Raw genomic sequence first — 25,630 nt, 5'->3', positions numbered from 1 at the left:
CTTTCATCCCACCCTGGCCCCAGTGGTGGCTCTGTCAGCCAGAATGGGGCTGCTCTGAGTGGGGCCCAGGTGCCAGTCACAGGGGCAGTCTGACAGATCTTGAGTTTTTCTAGTGCCCACTGGAAGCTTTGAGAGGAGTCACAAGAAGCCAGAGACCTCTCAGTGAGTTTAAATCAACACTTGAACCTGTTCTAGAAGAACACAGGTTACTTGGGCAGGGACCACGGAGCCCAAGGAGTGTCTACCTTCCAGCAAGTGGTTCCTGAACCAGCCGATGTTTTCTGGGTCCTCCCCAAATCAAGGCAACAAACGACGTCATAGTGATAACGCTCAAGGCTAACCACTGGCCTCTGCCATTTGTCAGCTGTGTGACCTTGAACAACTTACTTAAGCTTTGTAACCTCAGTATCCCTGCCTCTAAAATGGAGATGCTAATTGCACCTCCCTCATAGAATTGTTGATGGGATTCCATGAGATAAGGCATATGAAGTTCCCAGCATGAGGCCTGCCACATAGTAGGTGCTCAATAAATTATACCATGATTATATCATAGCCATAGGCTTATGGTCTATCTAGAGGACAGAGGTACAGCTTTAGGCCAGAAAGGGAGCCTTGTGCTGGAGGTGGGGGGTGGAGGCATGGTGGGGAATGGTGGGGGGTTGCTGGTTGGCACTGAAAGTGGCAGTGGGAAGACCGCGGAGGTTCAGGGGAGGCCATGCCAACCTCTGCCTCACCTTCCCCAGGGCACCTTCTGCCTCTTCCAGCCCATCCCTGGACCTAAGGATAAGGATTCCTACACCACCACCTCTTTATTGTCCTACCTGCCTTATTTGCTGTCTTCCTGCTTTCCCCTTGGCTTCTTGATCATCCTTTACCCCCCTTTGCCTGTTCCCTGAACCTGTTGTAAAAACCAAATTGCCTTGTCATTCCCTGGTGTTTATAAAGTCATTATAAAGGTTAGGGCTTGGAAGAAACTTAGAGTTCTCTCATCTGCCTTCCCCCTCAAATCCCACTGAACAAGGTGGGGAAAAGAGGACCAAGTGACCCTCCCAAGGTCAGTGGGAGAGGGAGCTAGACCCCCAGACTCCTTGTCCAGTGCTTCTGCTTGCATGCCAGACCGCCTTTCTGTGAGGTTGGCTGTGTTGGGTGAGGTGTGATAGGGCAGCATCTGCTCAGTCGGTAGAAACATCTCCCAGACAACAGTGCTCTCTCATCACCAACCCCAGCTCATTTCTCCTTAAGGTGTTTATTCCAAGGAGAGGTCTGAATGATGGCTATAGGAACTTACAGTTCCTGACCAAAGGCCACCCTCAGCTGAGAGCCAGAACATCCCTTGGGGGAGGTCCACATGGGAAGGGGCAGGTGTGTCTGAGGGTGTGGTTGAGGGGTCCTTGAGAGATGTTGGGAGTCTTATTAATTCATTTTAAACATTCTTCCTTGTTTAGAAATGATGCCTATAGGGTAGGTAGATGGAGTGATGACAGCAGATGAGCAGGAGAGTGGCTTGGAGTGGGGAAAATGAAGTGAGAGAAGCAGAAGGGAAGGGAGACAAGAGGGTGGTGGTTGGCAGCCAGGCCAACCACAGGCCTTGCTATTTGTTGTGTATCCTAAAGAGCCACAGGAGGACCGTGGCAAGGAGGCCATGGCTTGGCTGCCATCTTCATTTCTTTCTTTTTTTTTCCTTCTTTCATTTTTACTTTTTATCTTAGTAATATATATACAGCTCAAAATTTCCCATTTTAACTACTTTCAAGTGTACAATTCAGTAGTATTAATTATATTCCATTCACAATATTGTGCTACCATCACCAATATCCATTGCTCCAACTTTTTCATCTCTTTTTGAAACTTGAGGGTTTTTGTGTTCCTGCATGTGGAAGTTTTGGGGGCACTGAATAAACCCTGGACAGTGAGGAACTAATGGAAGTTGAATATTAGCTACAGTGCTGCTTGGACCTAGAGGCAGCCTGTGGCAGAGGATTTGCAATCAGGAGACCTGGGTTTAAGTCTTAGCTTTTCTACTCACAGGCCTTGTTACTGTGGGCAAGTCTGTTAATGTGACCCTGCTTCAGTTGCCTCTTCTGTAAACTAAAGCCTGCCTTTTCTGCCTGACAGAGTCATCCTGAGGATTAAATGAGATAGTGGATGAGCAAGCTCTCTAATTGTAAAGCCTTGTATAAATGTTTGCTATCATCAGCATTGGTATTCTTACAGGTTAAGACATCAGTGGACTTGGAAATGAAAACCAAGAACCTGATGGCAAAGCTATGTGAAAGAGAGGCCCTTTTCCCATCTTAACCAGTCCTGGGATAGCCAGGCAGCTGCTGTCATCAAATATGGTTCTTCTGGAATATGTAATATGAGGGACAGTGAACAGAGTGATTTTGGGGGAGAAGGTGCTGGCTTTGAAGCAACTGTTTTACAAAGCTGCTGATGGTGGGGATTGTTTGCTAAAGTGAAACCAGAAAGGCTGCAAGGTTGAGAAGCAGGTAAGAGGCTGGGATATGAAAGTTAAGCCCTTGTTAAATGAACATTTCATTTATTAATGATAGTCACACCATATCTTATCCTGGATAGCACTTTAAAACTAAAATCACTGAAGTGAATTCTCCAAAGAAAACTATTTCTAGAGCCGGACGATATTGCTTGGGTTTTGGAATAAGACATGAATGACTCCTGGTTTGAACCGTTTGAACCCCTCACTAGTTTGGAGCAAGTCACTTAGCTCTCCAAGCCTCCATTTCCTCATCCATAAAATGGGAATAATGATACCTACCACAGAACTGCTCTGGGGGTTTACAGGAGCGAATGTATTTAAATTGCTTAGTGTATCATCTGACATGTAAGTGAATGTTCAATATATGTTAGCTATTGTTATTGTTAGTCCAGAGGGACTAAATGTATGTGTTGAATAACTCCCCAGGCTTCCTGACAACCTCACTTTTGAGGAAGGGGCCCTGATTGAGCCTCTGTCTGTCGGGATCCATGCCTGCCGGCGAGCTGGAGTCACCCTGGGGAACAAGGTCTTTGTCTGTGGAGCTGGTAAGAAACAGATGACACCCTAGTTATGAGTTTATTGACTGGGAATGTGGGAGCCACCTTGCCCATTTTATCCCCGCTCCATGGGCTGGGATTGGTTATAGAATCTTTATGGTAGGGGAGGATAACATTCCTCAGGGATCAGCACTTTGCTAAATAAACTAATATCTGCAGATACAATAACTAATGTTACATTTCCTAGGCAACATAACCCTTTTGTTCATTTAGAGAATGAATCTTGGGATTATTTTGAACAATTCCAGGAAACAAGGGAAATACATTTGGTAGTAAAGGAAAGAGCAACTGTGGGATCTTCACATGAGACCAGAGAAGCAGTCGCTTTGTCCATCCATGAGTGGGGCAGACCATGCTCCTAGCCAGTGGGAGCCGCCATGACCCAGGGCTCTGCTTCCTCAGGGTTGCAGCTAGCTGCCTTCTCTTCCCCTGCTTCCTGCACCCTGAACAAGCCCCAGCAGCATCTATGCTTCTAAATGCTGGTGACCCAAACAGAACACTCGCACTTCTTGCAAGTGTGAGCTGGTGTCCCTCATACACATTTGTGAGTGATTTTCTTAGACAGGGCCAAGTAAGAGACTGTGGGGCTTCCTCGGACCAGTGATGGGTGTAGAACAGACTTGCCCCAGGGAGCCAGCAGACTGTAGGACTTGGTTGATGGATTTCTAAAAAAATCTGTCTCAGTACTACCTTTTTGCCATTGATAAGTCATATAACACACACCCACAGAAATTTTCACCCATTCCCCATCAGCCTGAGGGAACCACTGTTAACATTGTGGTGTAGAATCTTTTAGTCTTTTTTTCTTTCTTTTCAGACCATGCTGAATGTGCTTCACTTTACCTGCTCTTGAAAAACAAAAAAATTCACATATTATGAGCATTTTTCCATGTCAATAGTTAAAATTTATGACATAATTTTTAATAGCTATAAAGTATTCTGCGGTTGGTTTATGTAACTAATCACCCCTTTGTTGGACATTTCAGATATTTTCCAGTTTTTTTTGTTTGTTTGTTTTCTGGGGAAATTCCCCAAATCGTTTTCAAGGGGAGTATCCAAAAAGCAAAGCCCTGAAGATATTTATTCTTCATAGCCTTGTTTTGTAGGTCTGGTTTTAACAGTGAAACTGTAGTGTTGTCTAGTATACAGATACTGTGAGGAAGTAGGGTAGTCTCCAGGCTAATTCCTGGGCACCTGAGCATCCTGGAGCTGCCCGAATAGCTGCATAAGCCCAAGGAACCAGCTCAGCTTTCTGCAGCCTCCAGGATGATCCTCAGAGGGCACATAAAAGGGATGTGCCTCTCCTTGGGGAGGTGCGATGGGTTCTTGAGAAGGTGGGGTCAAAGAGAGTACAGGGAAACGTTCCCACACCTGAGACTTCTTATTCCCTGAACAACTGTATGTTTCCTTGAATACTCTGATTATCTGATATTATCCAAGCAGTGTCCAAGAGCAAGTCGAAAATTTCTAGTTCTGAGGTACGAAAGAACCAGCAGTAGGAGAATATTTCACATAAAGAATCAATTCTTTATGCATTCACTCCTTCACGCAGTCAACAAACATTTGCTCAGGTCTTACTATGTGCCAGGCCAGGGGATCGATGTTAGAGATGCATGAAAGATCTGGGGGAGAGCTGATATTTAATATTTCACAACTTCTCCCATTCTCTGTCTTGTGTAGGGCCAATTGGACTGGTCACTTTGCTTGTAGCCAAGGCAATGGGAGCTGCTCAAGTGGTGGTAACTGGTAAGAAGGTTTCCTTCTTTTTTGACTTCCTTGAAGGGGAAACAGCTGGGTCTGCAGTTTGGGAAGGGGCTCCTCTTCCTTTCTCCTGGGCTCCAGTGTTGAAAAGCTCACCCAGGGGATGATCGACTCAGGACTCAGGATGAGAGTCCCTTGGGAAGCTGTGGGAGAGGGTCTCTGCCTTAGAGAAGGGGACCTGGCTCTTCACATGTGGTCCTCAGGTGCCCATATGCCCCCTTGGCCCTGAGAGGAGGCTCAGCTTGTGGTCCATTTGACCAAGCTCAGGAGACAGAGTGTGCTTGTGGGGGTATAAGAGGTTGTCTGTGTGAGGTGTGTGGTAGGGGTGTGGAGACATGAAAGGGATGTGAGTGCATGTGTGTGAGGAGAGGGTATCTGGGAGAGTATGTGTGGGGTGTATATGTAGAGCTGTGTTGTGGGGCATATAGAGGAGTGTGGATGTGTGTGTATGTGTATATATGTATAGCTGTATGGTATGTATGGGGGTGTGAGGGGTGTAGAGGGGATGAGGATTGGGCTCAGCGACACAACCCACAGCACCAGAGTTTTGTTAGCATCAGAACCTGCACCTCCATTTTATTTTCTCCCTAACCAGCCATCTGATGTCTCAGTTTGAAAGAAACTTTTGTTTAACTTTAGATCTGTCTGCCTCTCGGTTGTCCAAAGCCAAGGAATTAGGGGCCGATCTCATCCTCCAGGTCTCCAAGGAGAGCCCTCAAGAAATTGCCAGTAAAGTAGAAAGTCTGCTGGGATGCAAGCCGGAAATCACCATCGAGTGCACGGGGGCAGAGGCCGCCATCCAGGCGGGCATCTACGTGAGTGTGGCGAGGGCAGCTGAAGCTGGAGGGCAGCCTCAGGGAATCAGCACAGGGTCGTGAACAGAGTAGAAATAAAGGAGTCCTGAGATCAAGCTCCTCCACAGACTTGCTGGGTGACCACAGGCAAAATTAGTTCATCTCTTGGTGTCTCTGTGTCATCTCTCACAGGGAGATAGTAATACTTGCCTTTCATTCTCACTGGGTCATTATAAAGTTCAAACAAGAGATGAAAGATATGCAGGGACCTTAAAGAATATTAAGTGACCCACACCTATTGGATGGGGTTGCTGTTATGACCCTATGCATGATCATAAAAGTAGTACTTTCAGCAAAAAGATCATCAGGAAGAAGAAGAGAAAACTGTGCTTTGGTTGGATGTGGAAAATCCCTATCTTGTTTTATTGAGGAAAACTGCAATCTTCGAGCTATAAATACAAAGTCGCTAAGGTGAGCTCATTTTTCAGGGTCACGGTTAGCTGCTACTGTCCTCTTCCAGAGGTGGGAACAGATAAGCTGTCAGTACCTGATTTGACCTTCAGCAACTCACCAGCAATTTCTGGGCAATTGGCAGGTAGTGGAGGGAGTGGTGCTGGCAGATCAAAGTATGAGGAAAAAAAAAGGAGAAAGAATAGCTTCTCATTTCCCAGAACTACCATGTGCCAAGGCATAATGCCTAATCTGCACAACATCCCTGAAAATGCATTCATTCTGGTTTTCCACCTTTTACAGTGAGAGAGTCCCAGTGACTTGCCTGGAGCACACTGCCGATAAGTGGCCGAGTCAGGCTCAAGACCAGCCCTGCCCGGCCCCAGTGTCCAGGAGGAGGGCACGGAGGGGACAGGGAGTCCGTCGATAATTGTGTGAGGGCAGGAGAGATTGAGCTTCCTCCTCCCTTCTGAGTCACAGCTGGTGGTGCACAAGAGCATTTTGTACCACACAAGCTGACTCCTTGGGCTGTGTGGTATAATCCTCCAGCGTGGCACTCTGACAGTGCTGCCTAGCCCTTCTACCGAGATTCCCAGTGGACTTAGGAAACGGTGGGAGGGAGGGAGGAGCAGGTGCCAACTTTACCCTGTCCTGAGCTTCAGCTGGAGTGGCCAGCCCTCTGCTCCACTGTCAGGGAGAGTGGCAAAGAGAACTCGAAACTCAGAGGGGCAATGGGTCTGCATGTGATCCATCTACTGATGGCATGTCTTGGGCTCCTGCTGTGTGCCAGGCTTTGAGCTGGACACTGTGAGGGCTGTGACAGTGAGTAAGGTGTGTCTACTGTCTTCAAGCTGTTGACAGGTCAGTAATCCTCACACCACAAAGAGGCAGGATGAGCCAAGGGACCTGAAAGGCATGGCTTCATAGTATGAGGCAAAATTTCCTTCTTTTTCTGCCCTGTCCTGGGGGCATTTGGGAACAGTTGGCATCTCCAGCTATTGATGGTGGGGACCCCACTGCCAAGCTACGTGAGGTAGGTGTGGAGGAGAACGTGACACAAGGGCCTCACCAGCCTGAAGGCAGGGCCCCTCCCGACATGGGGAGTGGAGCCCTCATGCGTGACAGGTGCTACAGAATTCCACTGGCCACTGGCCGCCAGTGGACAGATAAGTCAGAGGTTACCCTATATGGACATATCTGAGAGTCACTTCCCTGCCAGGTCATGACTAAGTAGAGAGTTTGTGGGGAGATGTGGCAGATGCCTTGGGATAAACTGATGTCATCTCCTTGGTGCAGAGGTCACACCCACAGAACAGTGGTCGGGTAGTCCCAGCATTCCTTTGCCTTCAGTCTGCCCACTGACAGGCTCCTGGCAGCTTGGGATGGCCAGTTTGGCATCATTCCTCATCACCAGGCAGGGAGGAAATGCTGATGGGGAAATGGTTTTCTTAGAAAACTTCCCAATCAAGAGTTTTCTGTGACCCATTCATAAATGTGACCCCTCTCCCCCATTTTTCCAATGGGGACAGCAACATTTTCTGGTTGTGAGATACCTTTCCCCTTACTGACAGTTGTTCACAGGTGGTTTACGAGTCACTCTGCACTTCAATAAAAACATAAAACACGCCAAACACAGAGCCCTTCCTAGCCCTTCCTAAGCACTGCAACTGTTACCCACCTGCGTCCTACTGGGGAGGCATCTTCCTGTCCTAACAGGAGGGGTCCCACAGCCAGGACCAAGCTGTGGCCAAGCTGGGAGTCACCCCACACTGCTCAGAGGCTGGTTCTGCCTGTTGCTTATTGCACTGCAGGCCTCTGTGTCTCCTTCCCCTCAGAGACAGAGGTGGTGTCGGGTACCATTTTGCAGCTCCACTTGTTAGTATTTAGAATGGTCCCAGTAAGTGCTTACTGCCCCTGGTGACTATAACAAAAACTTAGCACAACATCTAGCCCAGTGCTCCCCAGAACTCTCTGGAGCAGGTGTGACATTCATGTGGAGTTAGGTGGAACTTGTCAGGAGAAATTTCACTGCCACCTCTGATGCACTCCAAAGAGGGAACTGATAAGGCAGTGGATGTTGAAGGAAGACAAAATCCATTATGGCTCATGCCATTGGGATGAACGTCTCAGGAACAAAACTATTTCTAAAGCCAGCCTACATATTTAAAGCAGTTTTTGAAACCACAGAATTCCAGTAACCCTCTCCATTTGTATACTTTATAGTCTTGTCATCTCACCGCCAGCAAGCTAACCTCCTTAGGGGTTTGACTGAAGACATCTGCGTGACAATGGAGTGGGAAGCTTGCATTTTCATATCTTCTGAGATTTTGTTTTCACCTCTTCTTCAGGCCACCCGTTCTGGTGGGACCTTGGTGCTGGTGGGGCTGGGCCCCGAGATGTCCACCGTGCCCCTCGTGCATGCGGCTACCCGGGAAGTGGATATCAAAGGCGTGTTTCGATACTGCAACACGTGAGTATGTTGGGAGTGAGCCAGGGGTGGTGAGCGGCCAGCCAGGCAGGGGCAGGCACCACACAGTCTCAGGGACCAGGAGTCTGTTTATTCATGAGGGGCACTCCCTGACCACAGTGACAACCATGCGTATGATAGGGATCCAAAGAGAGAGCCCCGGTTAAGGAATGGGAGGCAGAGACGGGGTGGTGGGAGATGGGGGCAGTGAAACATGCTTTTGTTGAATGTCTGCCACGTATCACCCATGTTCTGAAATGGCCAGATCTCCATTTTCCCCTTTTAAAGGGAAAGAGAGAAATGAGGACGAAAATAAGAACTCAAGTCCCTTGGCTTCCCCACCAGAGCACCAGGCCCACCCTGGGAAGTGAGAAGGTCTTAATTAGCCTTGCTCCATCTTCTGTAACTCCACCTCTCCCCTTCTAAGGCCCTCTGTCTGGGATATCTCTCCACCAGCAATATCCCTTACTCCCAGCTGTGACTCCATTTCCTCAGCAGAGCACCAGTTTTCCAGTAAACTCTGCCAAGCCTAGCTGCTCATTTGTGGGACTGGATTATCCTGGGCTGCCTCCCTGAGGCATATTGGCCTTTTTTCAGTGGTCTCCATATGCCTTATGCCTTAATGCAGCAGGAATTCTAAGCTTCCTGGCAGACATATGTTACCGAGTGGGGACATTTGGGGATAGTCTCTGCACCTCCAAATTATATGTCTTAAGGTCATTTCCTCCTTGCTGCTGTGTGAAATTGGCCTCGCAGAACCATGGTGCTATAAAAAGATAAGGCCAAGCTAATCTGGGGTTTGGTAGTTTGGGGAAACTGGCTCTTTCCTCCTGAAGGTTGAATGTAATTGCTTGTGATCTTTTACAGATGGCCGATGGCAATTTCAATGCTTGCATCCAAGTCCGTGAATATTAAGCCCTTGGTCACCCATAGGTTTCCTCTGGAGAGAGCTCTGGAGGCCTTTGAAACATCCAGAAGGGGACTGGGGCTGAAGGTCATGCTCAAGTGTGATCCCAATGACCAGAATCCCTGATGTTAATTGGGGTCTGCCCTCATTCCCACCCTCCCAGTATTTCGGGGGCTGAATGGCTGGGCAGGGGTAGGCTTTGATGCTGAAGTTTCTTTTTGAATGGTGATAGTAATTGCAATAATTCATTATAATTAGGGAGCCTTACGCAAAGGAGGAGTGTAATTTAATGCCTTCCAGATACTAGTAGAGATTGTTTGGGGGAACTTATAGCCATGATGACCTGTTCATGCTGAGCAAAGTTCAAGTGGAGCAGAGTTTGACAGGCAGTTGCTGGAAACTCCCCTTCTTCCTGGAGAGCCTTAGTTGAGCAAGGAGGGCAGATTGCCTGTTGAGTTCCTGCTTCTACCATGACTGTGGCCAGGTGCAGGGTGGGGGTGGGTTATGAGGAGACAGCTTCATCAAAATGTAACTGGCCTGAAGCTGATTTTCCTGAAAATCTGCAACTCCAAGTCTGTTTTTCCACATTTTTCGTTTAGAGCCCAGTGTTTCTGGAAGTAATTGCTATTTGATTTAATGATAAAAGGAGAAAGAGAAAAGGACCTAGCCTTCCTGGATCCAGGATAATTTTAAAACCAATCAAATAAAACCAAAATCCTATGTGAGATCAGACCAGCTTGTATTCCCCAAATGTGGAAATAGTTAGGGGCCTTCTCATCACTGCTTGAAGATTGCCTTTTTTCAACTCCTAAGAATTCTGTGTAATTTAATTTGCAGGATGAAAAACCACCTTTCCCATCACTCCCCACCCCCAGCCCTAGGCAAACTCCGGGGCAGCCACTGTGGGCTCCCTTGTTGCTAGGCAGCCAGGAGAGTCCTACCTAAGGACGGTCATGGTGAGACTTGAAATTGCCAAAGTTGTTTGGTCGGTCTTCCCCAGCCCACGGGATTAGCACTTCCTTCTAGGCCCTCTTGAACTCACTAATGATTATTAGACAATTCCATTTAATTCTGGTAATTATAAACGGAAAACCTTCCTGTTCTCAAAAGCAGTGAAGGTTCTATTTCTGGACCTGTGGCCAGACCAATCTTATTTTAATTGTGGGGTTGTCCATGTAAGATTTGGATCCAAGTCACATCATGCCCACTTCTGACTTTGAGATAATTCATCAAGGAGGATACAGTAGCTGTGACATAGCTTAGACTTTGAGCTTTAATTTCTCACTTCAGCTGGGGAGGAGTGTGGTTTCAAGAGGTTCTGGTTTTCTTGTGATGAAGGAAGGCTGACCAGTGCCTGGAATTTGTCAAACTGCTTAGGGTAATAAATTCTGCTTTCGTGCTCCGACTACCACCGCTGCCTTTGGTGCTCTGTGGGATGGAATGGACCTTGGTTACCTATTTCACAGAAGGAAGGATCCCACAGTCTTTGAAAATGACAGTTTCCTACATCAACCATAATTGTATTGGTGGTTGGGAATTAGCATTAACAGTCTGTAATCCCCAGAGCAAGCCAAATACATAAATGATTGTTTTACAGATAAGGAACTAGTGAAGTCAAGTTAATTGCTCAAGGTCACCGGCTGCTTTTATGCTGCTTTTATTCTCACGTTCTCTCTGAAGGAGGGTGGAGTGTTAAGACTTGTCTCCAGACACAACAGACACAGAAAATACACGCACTCCCAGGCCCCCCGGGACAGGGCTGTGGAAGGCTGCACGACCCACTTGTGCTTCTCAGAGTCCGGTTTAGCTAGGGCCAGTCTTGCCAGCTGCCTTCTCTCAGAGCTCTCCTTCCAGCTCAGTGGTGCCTGAAGTTCTTCTAACATGGAACGAGAAAGGCTCCATCTGCTTTCTGGAGGGCAGGCTTCCAATAGAAAAGTGCCATGAAAGTGGGATTCATCATGTTAAATTCACAAGTAGCCTCTTTTCCTCAGACTGAGGGAAGCTACTGAGCCTGAAAGGGACTTAGGAACTGCAGAAGGGACACCAGACACAAAGACAGGTCACTTGTTTTACAACTGTGCTTGGGGCTCATCTAAATGTCTTTCAGCCTCCATTTCCTTGTCTGTTAAATGGGCTTTATGAGGCCTGCCTCACACATGGGGGCACTCGTGAAGAGTGAATGCGCTGATTGAAAATAGCAGTAAAGGGAATTCCCATTTCCAAAACCCCCTAGAAGTTCTCAAGCTGCTGCAGGGTTTCTCAGCTTCCCCAGCAAGGGGCCGAGGGATGGCGGCAGGGGCAGGCAGCGGAGTGCAGGCTGCTCGGTGATCCCCAGGGTGGTGAGTGGACGTGAGTCAGTGTTATGAGCTGGGGTGGGGGCTCCCTCTCCTCTGCATCCTTATTGGCATGTTCTCGCCACTGCTTAGAAAGGGCTACAGGAACCGGGAATTCATCCCCCCAGCCCCACCACTACCTCAACCAAGCACTCAATAAATATTGATAGACTCAAGTGAATCAGTCCCGGAAGCAAGAATTGGAATTCCCACGAGCTCCCCAGCCTCCGGAGTCCCGGCAGCTTCTGTGAGCATGTCGCCTGTCCAGCACCTGATTTGCATTTGTCAACACTGGGGACCCCACCCAGCCGGCACTCCCAGAGCTGGGGTGTAGAGGGGCGGGTGTGAGTGGAGAGCTGGGGAGGCTGCCTCAGGGACCCCAGAGGAGGAAGGGGACACGTTGGAGGCTCTGGCAACTCTCTCGCAGCCCACCTTGGCCAAGTAGATGGCTGGCGTGAAGTCACTGCTGGACTCCCAGCCCCTGGCTCTCCAGCCATCTTCCCCTCCTCTGTTACCCTCCTTGCACATAGCACAGTCCTGCCTCTTCCCTCCTGGCTCCTATTTTGCCTCCTTTGGGGCCAGAGATTAGAAGCAGGGGAAGCAGATTGGATTTCTTGGATATTTACCTTTCCCCAGAACTGTACTGTGCCCATGATCCCAGCCTAGGCTTGGGGTCTAGAAACTAAAAGACAGAGAACCACACCCCTTCTCATCCTGGGCACCCAGCCAAGACAGGCCAGACCCTGCTACAAGGGGGAGGCCTGGTCAGCCCCACATCCCTGGGTGGCAGGCAGGTCTCTTCCATCTCCATCCACACACCCAGGTCCTTGAGGGCTCGAGGAGGAAGCAGGATGGAGAAGGGGCAGCAGTGATGTGGCTTGGACAGGAGCTCATTGCCCTCAGGAAGTGCCATCAAGCCATCAGCAAATGTTCTCCCAGCCTCATCGTGTTGAAGCTGCCCAGCAATGCTCCCACAGCCTCTCCCCTCACTCCTGGCTTCCTGCTCCCCCTAAGGCTCTAGCTGAGTCAGACACTGAGCTCCTTCCCTGGGGGCCTGCAAGCCTCTGTCTTCTGGGCCTAAGAGGCAAAAATTCTGTCTGATCCTGGGCCTGCTACTAGCTGGCTGTGTGACGGCCAAGTCATTTCCTCATTCTGAGCCTTGGAATTGTTAATGGAGGTGGTGAGCTAGTGATCTTAAAGTCTCTTCCAGCACGCTGACAATTATAGGGTTCCCATCACCCAGAGGCCCTGGGGAGTAAGGGTCCCTTTGGGGGTGTCCTCTGATTTCAGTTCAAGTCCTCTGTGTGAAGGGGTGACCTGAGTGAGGGGAGGGGAGGGTAAGTGGGAGGAAGCTGCCTATGGAAACACCTGTGTCCTGGGTATCACCTTGTGTTCCTGGGCCCCGAGTTCCCGGTGTCATCCTGAGGAGAGTCTGCACAGCCCGGAGTCAGGCCTGGGGAGGTCTGGCCCCATCACTGACATCACTGCCAGTGGTCACTGATTGGCCTTTCTCTGTTCCACATGGAAGCCTGGCTGGGGGAGTCGTCAGTGTGCCCTGGACCCTCCCCATTGTGTGTGTGGTGGTGGGGAGGGGGGGCTGCAGGAAGGAAGAGGGTCTTCCAGCCCCACTAGGTCAGGGAGGCCTATTCTGGGTCCAGCCCCAAGGGGCACAGGGGCAGCTCCTTTGGGACCAGCTCCAGGTTTCAGGTGGGTGAAGCCCTGCAGGTCCTGCTCTAACCTCCGGGGCTCAGTGTACCCAGGACCACCAGGTTCCTGCCTGCCTGGACCTCCCTGGTCCTGGAGCCTCTCCTGCGGCCTCATCTCCTCCTCCCTGGCAGGAACCCAGATGGCTATCTTGGGCCGACTGTTTTCAGTGCCCTGGCTTCCGGAAACCTCTTTACAAAAAACACCTCTGGCCTAGGAGATAGGGTGACTATGTTTTCCCTCTTTGCACAAGTTTGTACATTTTGAGAAAATAAACAAAGGCAGATAAGCAAAAGGGAGAGAAAGTCAGCCGTAATCCATTCTCCAAGAATGTTGCTAAGTTGGGTCATTTCCTTCCAGCTTTTCCCTCTGTGTTTCTGTGCATGTAAAACATGTATTTATAAACATAAATGGGAATGTGTTTTACATGTTTTTTCCACTTCACCCATACATATTTCAGTATGCATCTCCAACAGATAAGGACTTTTTTTTTAATGCAATCACAATCCTCATTATTATATTTGACAAAATTAACAATAATTCCTTAATATCTAATACCCAATCAATCCATGTCCAATCTTCCCTATCTAAAAGAAAATGAATTTTTCCACTCTGGGAGCTTGAATCAGGATCCCGACATGGTGCATGCAGTTCATATGACTCTGAAGTCTCTTTTAATCTATTACAGTTCCCTCTCCATTTTTGTTTAAATGCCACAATTACGTTGAGGAAACTGGGTCACTTGTCCTCTATATACTATTTTGTAAACCTGCTTATTTTCATTTAATAAATGATTGAATCTCTTTCTGTGCCAATAATTATACACATTATCATTTTTAATCACCATATCCCATTGTATGGATGTATTATTTATAAAGTAAATCATAACATTCTAGGTATTTGTGGAGTTTACAGTGTTAAGATATTACGATAAAGTTGCAAAAGTTTCCTTGAGCATACATTTTTGTACTCCTGACATTATTTCCTGAAGTTATGTTTTAGAATGAAAATATCTGGGTTGAAAGGTATGCACATTTTAAAGGCAACCTGGTTGGACAAGAAAAGCATTGATATAGAGACTATCTAAGAAAATCTGAGATGGGGGGTGCCTCGGGCCATGAACAGTGTGAGGACTCTGGGCCTGGGGAGCTCCTGGGGTGCTGCTGAGGATGGGGCCATGAAGCTACTGGCTGGCTGGCCTCAGGCCAGCCTTGGGAGAGCTGGGGTTTGGGCCTCGCCACCCATAAACTTAGACAGGACACTTTATTTCTCAGGGCCACAGTCAGTGGTCCCTTCCAGCTCCAGGATGACTGTCAGGACCATGACAACAAACAGCCCCTGTAAAGGGCTAACGTGATATTCATGGGGAACAGTGGCTGGGTGACGTGGAGCAACAGTCCCTGTCAATGAACTTGTACTGGAAGTGCCCCCTCCCCACGTCAATGCCAGGGGGCTCTGGGTGTTATTCGCTAACCTTTAATAAGTCACTCGGGAAAAGCAGGGTAGCATGTGTAGAATGTTCTCTTTTGGCTCTGGCCTCTCTTAAGTAGTTGCAAATCCATGTGGCATAAAATAAATTGGATTTGTTATTAATACTGTGCTTATATAATTTAACAATATAGATTTTTGAGAGCGCTTGCATGTTTGCGCTGTCTGGTTTCAGGAAATCCAAAGTGAATCATATCCCTCATCACACATCACATGGGATTGGATGGAGCTGCCAGCGCAGATAGAATCAAGATTAATTGATTCTAAGGAACTTCTGGACAAATTGTTATCAGTAAGCAGAGGGAAGCCAATGCATGACCTGAGAGAGAAGATGAGAATGCTGAAGGAATTAGTAATTCAGGGTAGGGTGAAGAAAGTGACTCACCTGTGGCCTTTGGAGTTACTGGTTCTGGGAAGCTTTCAGTTCAACATGGGGACAAAGAGACTGTAGCCAGAGCTTTCCTTGACCAACCCTGAATTGGACTGTCCCTGCTACTACATGCTAAATCCCCACACCTTGCTGTATGCCCATTAAAACTGGGACCCAAAGCCATACTGCCTGCTACCCCAAATGGGGCTCCAGTGGGAGTGGTGCTTCCAAGGGGGAAGACAGGCTTTGCTGGAGTAGTCGGCTACAGAAGAGTTTCTTTCATCCAGTTTATTTCTTGTCATAGGCCTGTGGCTGACTGGGGGGAAAGTTCTCCTGCATTTGGAAGAAATGGTAAAAGAAGAGGCCATTTGGGATGTTTTGATATCTTGGACTTCCTTATGACTTTAGACAACTCACTTCTTCAAGCCTCAAGTTTCTTATCCTCAAAATGGAAAAAATAATACCTCCCTCAGGGTGGCCATAAGGACTGAATGAAATGATTTTGAAGTTCTTAGCCTGGTGAGTGACACTACGGTTGGTGCCCCTGCCTGTCCTCACCAAGCCTTCTCTCTTCATCTGTTAAATGAGAGGGGTGGACAACCCCTGTCTTAGTTTGCTGGGGCTGCCATACAAAGTACCACAAACTGGATGGCCTAAAAAACACAGACATTTATCATCTCACAGTTCTGGAAGTCTGAAATCAAAAGGCGTCAACAGTGCCACGCTCCATCTGAAACCTGTCAGGGAGAATCCTTCCTTGCCTCTTGTGGCTTCTGGGATTTGCTGGCCATCCTTGGTGTTCCTTGGCTAGTAGACGCATCGTTGCAATCTCTGCCACCTCCATCTTCACATGGCCTTCTCCCCAGATCTGTCTGTGTCTTCTCCCCTTATAAGAATACCAATCATATTGGATTAGGATCCAACTTAATCCAGTTTGGCCTCATCAAATGTTGCTTCCAAATTGGGTTATAGTTATGGGAATGGGGCTTAGGACTTGAATATATCTTTTTTATTTTTATTTGGTGGTGGTGGGGGGGACAGGTAAAATTCAACCCATTACAATCCCCAACCTTTTTCTAGCTCTGAGCCCTAAATCTGCAAAGGGGCTTGGAAATAAATGAGAAATTCCCAAGTTAGCAGAAAGGCCTCAGCTTGACCATGACCCAGCACCCCCAGCTCTTCCAAAAAAAAACCTGTCAGGGCCGGAGAGATGGTACCAGACCTGGAGGCCAGGCAGGGAGGAGCAGTGGGGAACCAGGTAACCGCACTCAGGAGCTGCCACTTACCTGCCTGCCCTGCTCTGCCCCATGTGATTACCCAGAGGAAGCCCTGCACCAGGAGCCCTGAGTGGTTGGTCCTCCCTGAATAGGAAATCCCAGAGGCCGTGGCTGGCATAGCACCTGGCACGCATACAAGGAGCTCTGGAAATGTCCGTGGCCTGATAAGCAGCTAGTTCTTGCTCTTGGCTCCAAGCCATTCTCAACCTGCCCGTCAATCTGAGCTAACCCCAGAGCAGCTAGGAGTCCTCAGCAAGACGGTCTAAATATCTGGTGATTTATTGCATAGAGAGGAAAGCCAAATCCCAAGGACCAGGAGGGGCATGTGCAGAGACCACAGCAAAAGGAGGGCTCATGAGGTCTAGAGCCCCCATCCCTAGAGGCCTATCAGAGACAGTCTAGAGTCCAAATACGGTGGTGCCACTGAGTTAGATCTCACTGAGGGACAAGGAGTGAGACCAGCTGCTTACTCCAGACCTCTTTGGCTGTAAGGGGGATTGTGGGGGATTCTACCTGTGGTAAGAAGCAACCAGACCCAGAGACAGAATTAGAGAGGCTCAGCCCCTCACTAATTTGAGGAGAGCCATTAAATTTGCATGTGTTTCGGGGCATATGTAATAGACGTCAGTAAAACCTCTCTCTTAGTATTGTTGTCATCTATACAATAGAATACTAATCTGCTGTGAAAAAGAATGCAGGGATGACCATAACAGCTAACTCCCATTCTAAGAACACTATGTATCTTAACTCACTTAATCCTCACAAGAATCCTATGACATTAGTATCATTATTGCCATTTTAAGGCTGAGAAAACTGAAGTACAGAGAGAGTGAATCATTTGCCCCGGATCCCACACACATACACTCAAAGGTTTGAATTTGTGTAGAACAAAATGTCTAGAAGAAGAGACACCAAACTGTAAACAGCAGTTAACTCTGGAGGAAAGACTTTTTGGGGTTTTATGTTGTTTGGAGAGAAGAGAAATAGGAGGACTTTCATTTCTGACTTTCTATATTCCTGTACGTTTGAAACATATATTTTAACCACGATCATGTATCACTTTTGTAATTTAAGAAAACTAATATGAATGTCACAACTCACTGCAGCTTTCAGGCTCAAATCAGGCAGAAGTATCCTGAATGCCCTTTATAAGCGGTGACACAGGCCCCAAAGGCAGAGGACAGAAAGCCTTTGACAGCAGTCACGTATTTTCCAGGAACAGTGAGTGGCCGTGGTGGAGGGAGCCTTCCTCTTACTAGGAAATCACACCCTGCACCACCCAGACACAAACAATTACAGCCACCACCACCCTCTGCCCCCGTCAGACCCTTGGACAGCCTGGGCAGGGCAAACAGTTATATCATGAACCTCTCAGGTCAGTTGTGAGTCCTCAGTGACTGTGGGGTGACGGCAAAACAAACCCTGCCGATGCTGGTTCCAAGAAACCAGCCATTTGCATGCTTCAGCCATGAGGCTGCAGCCTTGCATGATCTCTTCATTTTTTTTAAACTAGCCATCTGTTTTATCTGGTGACCAACACAGTAACTGCCCACAGCTGGACTGTTCTTGGCACCACTCTTTAGTTCTCAGAACTCTGTATCTTTTGGTCCTTAGCCATGTTTTATGGGCTCCATGTCACCAAGTGTTGGTTTTGAATGAAGTCGATGGCCTTTCTCTTTTCCAAGGAAATTGACTTGTCCTCATTTATGGCTGTGATGATAAGGTCTGTCCTTCCATCATCCCTTGGACTTGCCTTTGTTAATTCCGCCGTTCACTTTCTTTCCCCTTACATGTGGTTCCTGTTGAGGACTTCATATTTTCTAAGACATTAAAAATTGTCAGAAGAGACGTTACCTCTTCTTTCTGTTTTTTTTTTTCCTTTTTTCTTTTTTTTGCAATTTTATTGAGATAATATTCCCATAACAGACAATCATCCAAAGTATACAATCAGCAGTTCACGGTATCATCGTATACTTGTGCATTCATCACCACAATCAATTTTTTAACATTTTTATTACTCCAAAAAATAAAAAAATAAAAATAAAAAAGAACACCCAAAACATCCTATACCCCATACCCCCCCCCATTATTTATTTATATATTGTCTTTATTTTCTTACTCATCTGTCCATGCACTGGCTAAAGGGAGTGTCAGTCACAAGGTTTTCACAATTACACAGTCACCCTGCAAGAGCAATATAAGTTACACAATCATCTTCAAGAATCAAGGCTACTGGCTTACAGTTCAACAGTTTCAGGTATTTCCTTCCAGCTATTTTAGTACACTATCTTTCTGATTTTTAAAACTGATTTTTCACCATAAGAAACGTTAATGGAATATTTTTATCAATCCTACTATTAATTTCTATGAACAATTAAGTTCATCTTTTAATCTTGTTTTAGGGAAATATGGATTTAATTGTTTCCTCCCTATCTAAAAAACCTTGCTGAAACTTCCATTTACTCCCCTAGAAGTTCTCACCATATCGTAGCTGATTGACCATTTAACTAGACCTCATGCCTCAGTCTTTCAAATCACTTCTCTGCATTTGTTTCCCATTGTTTCTAACAATTACTTCTGCAGCCGAGGACTGCAGAATTCGTTCAAGGCTTCCATTTCTTGAAATATTTGTTCTTCCAAAAGGGAAAACTCAACTGTGTTCCTTACCTTATGTCCTTTTCCTTCAGGTGGTGAGGGCTTTTCCTTCATGTTCTTCTCTTTGCCAAAGTTTGAAAAGTGAGATTCAAAGACATTTTATTCTAGACGCTTAAAATGTATCTCTCCCCAGACCCTCCACAACCATTCACCAAGTGCTACACTCACATTTGTATGTTCCTATTTTATCTCATCTCTGATTTTACAGAGTTGGCAAGTAGGCGCATAGGGAAATATTATGGAGAGCTATCTTGTTCTCTGAGCTTTGCAAACATTATCTCATTTTACCCTCACATTCAGCAGGAAATTGAGACTCAGAGCAGTGATGGAACCTGAAGAAAGTAACCAACACACCAAGATCTGAGCTCCAGGTTGGTGGCTCCAAAGGCCATTCCCTCATCCATAACGAGGCTGTGTTTTCTCATGAGGTTTTTGGTCATGCATTCACTTTGTACCTCGTTATTCTTTTTGTTTTTTGGAGGTTTTTTTCTTCTTTTTTTTTTTTTGCATTATGAATGAGTCTTTGTTTAATTTGGTTCTATTTAGGCTTTCTGTGTTAGTATTCTCGGCACTGCTAGTTATTTGCTCTCCTCTCCTCTACAATGGAATTTTAACTCGGCTGAAAAGTAATGCCTCACTTCAAGCTCCATATTCCTAGAGGTCTTTATTGTTAACAATTTGGAATACATCCTTGCAGCTGTGCCCCAAATACTGCATTACACACACACACACACACACACACACACACACACACACACACGGATTTAATAATCATATCCTGGCTATATTTCTATGTCAGCACATGTAGATCATTCATTGTTTTTAAATATATTCTTTCATTGAATGGATGCACCATTTATCATTTATGATTCTCCTATTAATGGACATGTCAGTTTCTTCCAAAATTTTGCCATTAAAAAAACAATGAATTTCCTTGTATGTAAATCATTCCACATAAGGGCAAATATTTCTGTAGGATTCTTAGAAGTAGGACTGCTATGCTAAAGGATATTTACACAATTTTCAAGCATCACTCAGCTGCTCCCTTGGGGAAGGGGCAAAATAGTTTCTTCTTTTCTCTCTTTCAGAACAAATGCCATTGAATTATTTAGATATTTGTTTGCAATCCTTTAGCATTTCTCATGTTATTTCTTCCTCCTTCAGTTTCCTTTAATCACCTTTTTTCTTTTGGTAGTAAAATATTAATTTTTTAAAACTTTGTTTTGGCACAGTCCTAATAAAAGAGCAATAAAAATTTTTATTTGACAGCAGTCATCACTGTAAACACATCAATTTTGAATTTTTATTGCTGGCCTCCAGTCCTTGCACATGTGCAATTATAATTTTTAAATATCTCTATTTTTATCTATAATTATAAAAGAAATATACATTTGTTATTTAAAAATCACAGAAATGGGTAACACAGAAAATGAGAATCACTCTTCATTCTACTCTATCCCCAGAGATGAACACCGTTAACTATTTATAAATAAATACTTTCATAGTAGTGATTAAAAAACTGCTACAATTTATTTTCACTTAATGATAAATCTGAGTTATTTTTATATGCTTACAAAATCTTTATAATTATAATTTTCCTGAAAAGACTTTTGTTTTGACAGAAACCCACTTTAATGTTTATTTTTTTCCCTCTGATTATAAATATTTTGTGTTTTTGAACAATACACAAAAAGTAGAAAGAAGAAAATAAGATCAACCATATTATCATCGCTATTACCATTTTGTGTATTTTCATCTATAAGTGTAAATCTTTGTCTAGATTTCTGATTATTTTCCTAAGGGCTTAAACATTTTATGACTCAAGATATTTTACCAAATTTCCTGAGCATGAGATTGCCCTTCTAATTATTTTCATTTAAACTGGTTTGAGAACATTCCACTTGGTTGTGTCATTTACTTAATCTTTCCCTCATTGTGGACATCCGGATGATTATGGCTGCCTGGTAGGGTTGCTGCAAGAATTAAATGAGCAAGTATATTAGGGAATCCAGCCCCGTGCCTGATTCAGAGGGGACTCCATTGCTATTTGCTTGCCTACCTCCTCTTTCAACCACCTCAAGCAAGGGATTCCTGCCCCAGAGAACTCAGCCCTAACTGCCTCCCCTCCTCATCCACAGACCATCCCCCAAAGCCCATGCTTTCCAAAGGTGTCAACCTTCCCCAATCCCTGACCAGGTGAGACTCTGGTTTCCCAGAAAGTGATGTTCTCAGGTAACGACCTTCACTGGGGTCCCTGACACTGAGGAGGTAGATGTTTCCCACTAGATATTGCAGATCCAAGGGTGATAGGAATCCAGGGACATTCTTTCCTTCTGCAGATGCCATCTGTAGGAAGTTCTGGCTGTGGAAGGGAAATGTACCTCAACTCTGGACCAGTGGAATGAGTTCGTACATCAGAGGTCCAGACCTCTTTCATCCTTCAAGGTTTCGCTCACATTCTCCCCCTATGGGGATCTTTTCTGAACTCCTCTAGCCCTTGCAGTTCTCTCACTCATCATGGCATTTCGTTATTCACTTATGGTATAATGTATTTTATTCATCAAATATCCCTTGAGAATTACTCTGTGCCTGGCACTGCACTAAACAATGAAGAAACAGCAGTGAACAATAAAGCACAGATCCTACCCTGCAGGAGCTTATAGCTTGACATGAAAGAGACTCATAGAACAAGCACTATACTTGCAAGTATGATGAGTTGCTGCACTTTCTCCCCAGAGCTGGATTGATTTCACGTCCTGAAGGACTGGGAATGCGTCTTGCATTCTTTTTAGGCGCTGTGGGACCTATTATGATCTGTGTTCACAATTGTTCTATAAATATCATTTGTACAACTAACAATGAAAATCAAAGTGTAAAAATGCTTCTTCTTGGACTGCTTGGTCTCCTTCCCTTCCTATAACTTTAGAGTCAGCAGGATGGAAGGAACACCTATTCTGAGATTTCATGGGACCCAGGTTCAAACCCTGATTTTGCTGGTCACCAGCCAGATGCCTGTGGGCAATTTGCTCTCTGAACCTCAGGTGTCTTCTTTGTATAATTGGGACAATAATATCTCCTTCAAAGGGTTGTTATGAGACAATGTATGTAAATGCGTTATAGACTCTAACACATAGCAAACCTCTAAGTATTAGTTCCCTTCCCCTGGCCAATTTAACCTTGGATGAGCTGCCAAGGAAGCTGTTTTACAAATATCGAGTGTCCATTAATTTGGGGTGATGAGTGCAGAAAGGAACAGTGAGATTTTAGGTATGGAATGAATCTTAGCCTAATCCCTTTATTTTCTTGGTGAGTGTTTTAGTTTCCTAGCTGCTAAAACAAATACTTTAAAATGGATGTTTAAACAACAGGAATTTATTGGCTCACAGTTTTGATGATAGAAGTCCAAAATTGACGCTTTGGCAAGATGATGTTTTCTCCTCAAACACTGTGCCATTCCGGGGCTGGCTGCTGGCGATCCTTGGTTCTTTGCTTTTCCATCATATGGCAAAGCACATGACTGCATCTTCTCATTTCTCTTCTGCGTTCTGTGGACTTCCAGCTTCTGGCTGCTCCCTGTGGCTTCTCTTTCCATGTCCAATTTTCTTTGCTTTAAGGACTTCAGCAAAATTGGATTAAGGGCATTATCTCTGACCGAAATTTTCTGGGTTTAAATCCAATCCTGTCACTTACATACTGAATAATTTGGGGCAAGTTGTTTAAGCCTCTTTATGCTTCAGTTTCATCGTAAAAAATGAGAATAATGGTAAGTTGTTCTAAGGATTAAATGATTTAATGTATCTGATTGACAATAATATTGGGCACACAGCAAGCTCTGTGTGCATTAGTTGCTATAACCTTATTGTTGCATTCTCAGGGACCTTCCATTAATCTAATCTAAAGGGTCCCACTCAGTCACTCAGTATCATATTATTTTGTTTTATTGTCTTCCAAGCACTTTATCATGATCTGGAATTATGTGGTTTTTTAAAAACTTGTTTATTGTCTGTTGGCTCCTACCAACATGTAAGCTCCGTAGTAGCTGGGTCTGTGCCTGGGACATAATAGATGCTCAGAACACATCTGTCAAATTTAATTGAATCGTATCACTGGATTTCCCAAACCCCATAAGGCAGACACTCTTGTTATCCCCATTTCGTGGAGGAGCAAAGTAAGATACTGAGTTTCCTTTGCTTGCTCAAGGTCATCCAGCTAGCAAAGAACAAAACTGGGAATCAAACCCAATTTGACTCAAGAGCCTTCATTCTTAGACACTGTTCCAGTTTGCTAATGCTACCATTTTGCAAAGCATCAGAAATGTATTGGCTTCTATAAAGGGGGTTTATTTGGTTAAAAAGTTACAGTCTTAAGGCCATAAAAGTGTCCAAGCTATGGCATTAACAAGTATACCTTCATTGAAGGAAGGCTGATGGCATCCGGAAAATGTCTGTTAGCTGGGAAGGCACGTGGCTAGTGTCTGCTGATCCCAGGTTGTGTTCCAGCTCCTTTCTCAGCTCCTGTGCATTCTTCAAAGTGTCCCTCTTGGCTATAGCACCTCCTTCTGTCTGTGAACCCCTTTCTAGGACTCCAGTGATTCAATTAAGGCCCACCCTGAATGGGTAGGGTAACACCTTCTTGGAAATTATCCAGTCGAAGATCTTGCCCACAGTTGATTAGGTCACATCTCCATGGAAATACTCAATCAAAGGTTCCAATCTAATCAGCACTAATACATCTGCCCCCACAAGATTGCATTAAAGAACATGGCATTTTGGGGGACATAATACATCCAAACCGGCATAAACACTATGCTGGATTGGTTCCTCCTACTCAAAAATTCTTAGCAAATGGGTGGAAAGGCTGCCACATCTTAACAACTTTCTTCTCTCTCAGCTGAAGCAGAAGTTGGGGCTGCAAAGTTGGAAAAAGAGACAGTGACCAGTCTTAGCTCCTATCCTACAGAGGTCAACGTCAGCACCATCCCCTCCTCATCCCATCCCGTTCCCATCTGACCCCAGATCCACCCCATCCAATCTCATATCCATCCTCCTGTTTTTCATCCCCTATCCCATCACTATCCAATCCCCTCTGATTTCTTCTCCATCCCTTTCCAACCTCACATATATTCCTATCCCTGTGAGGCAGGGCTTGGGTTGGGCTGTGTCCCTGGGACAGAGATAACATTTGTGACCCAGGGTGGAGAAAGCATGCTTTCTTTTACTCTGTCAATAACAAATTTCCCATGAATTTCCTCTGAGTCATTCATCTTCCCCAGTCCCCTTTCTATGAGACATTTTTGCTGTGCCCCTGCTTACAAATTTTCCAGCATCTCACTTCTCTACCGCATCTACTTGTCCAGTTGGCAAACAGCTCAGAGGTGCCTCAACCAATGGCTACCTGATCTGGTCAAAAAGGCCTGGGAAGGGTGAGGCCAGTCAAGGGTCCTGGTGAATGCCCAAAGCTGAAGACAATTTCCACCCTCTCTGTAAGTCCTTGACTTTTATCCCAGAGATGACTGGTTTTCTGAGAATCTGGGCAGGGTTAGACAGAGCAGCCAGATCACATGAATATGTGCGTAGGGCTGCCATCTAGAACCTGGCTGGGGTGTGGTGTCAAGGCTGAAACCAGGGAGGCTGAGCTGGACATAGCCTTAGCATTACCTGGGCCCTGGGCAAGAATTGTCTGGAGACACATCTTCAGTGATCATGGAGGCTTTAGGAGATCTTACTCAGACTCTACCACAGTTGGGAGGGCAGGGCTGAATAATCACGGCAGCCAGGCTAATGACATTCTCTAATCTAGCAAGGATAGATGAATTATGATAAGGCAGGTAAATATTTTGAATGATCATTAGAAAGGAATAAGGAAGTCACTGATGGGCCAGATTTGGGAATAAAGCTAAGGCTGAGGCTTAAGGGGCTGGGACTGATGATTTGTTATATATCTGGCGACGGGCAGGAGGGCTGGAAGCTTGTACGCATGATGCTGTTAATATATAGGATTGACAGTCATCACAGATTCCAATTGCATAGTATATTCTCATGCATTTTCTCATCTGTATAATTGTTTGGGCCAGCATCATTATCTAAGTTTCCAATATCCACACAGACATTTTAGTACATGAAGGAATGGCTCAGAGAAGTTAAGAGATTTTCCTTAGTAGCTAGTTTGGGGTAAAGTTGGCTCTGGAAGACAGGTCTCTTGGTTCCTGATCTAGTGTTCTCCCAGCTCTGCCAGAGACATAACTTCAATATAGAGGGCTGGGAACCAGAGGCATTTGACCTGGCCAAAGAGAGATGGTAGGGCCAATGAGGAGAGGAGCCTGGTGGAGGAACGTAGAGATGGCCTGAAACTCTCCCTGCCACACAGGTGC

General features: G+C 45.7%; 1 protein-coding gene across 4 annotated transcripts in view; it reads left to right on the top strand.

Moving 5' to 3' along the window:
- SORD (sorbitol dehydrogenase) overlaps nucleotides 1–10,844 on the top strand; it is a 37,123-nt gene extending 26,279 nt beyond the window's left edge. For all 4 annotated transcript variants that reach the window (XM_037834092.1, XM_037834093.1, XM_037834095.1 and 1 more), the window contains exons 5-9: nucleotides 2,924–3,042; nucleotides 4,735–4,800; nucleotides 5,455–5,630; nucleotides 8,408–8,529; nucleotides 9,394–10,844. In XM_037834092.1, coding sequence (XP_037690020.1) covers nucleotides 2,924–3,042; nucleotides 4,735–4,800; nucleotides 5,455–5,630; nucleotides 8,408–8,529; nucleotides 9,394–9,559 — 649 coding nt within the window. In that variant the 3' untranslated portion in view covers nucleotides 9,560–10,844. The remainder of the gene's footprint in view (nucleotides 1–2,923; nucleotides 3,043–4,734; nucleotides 4,801–5,454; nucleotides 5,631–8,407; nucleotides 8,530–9,393) is intronic.
- The last annotated feature ends 14,786 nt before the right edge of the window (nucleotides 10,845–25,630 follow it).

Source organism: Choloepus didactylus, chromosome 4, assembly GCF_015220235.1.
Source record: "Choloepus didactylus isolate mChoDid1 chromosome 4, mChoDid1.pri, whole genome shotgun sequence".
Taxonomy (NCBI): domain Eukaryota; kingdom Metazoa; phylum Chordata; class Mammalia; order Pilosa; family Megalonychidae; genus Choloepus; species Choloepus didactylus.
The sequence above is the reverse complement of the archived record's forward strand: the minus strand, read 5'-3'. Positions and strand labels throughout refer to the sequence as shown.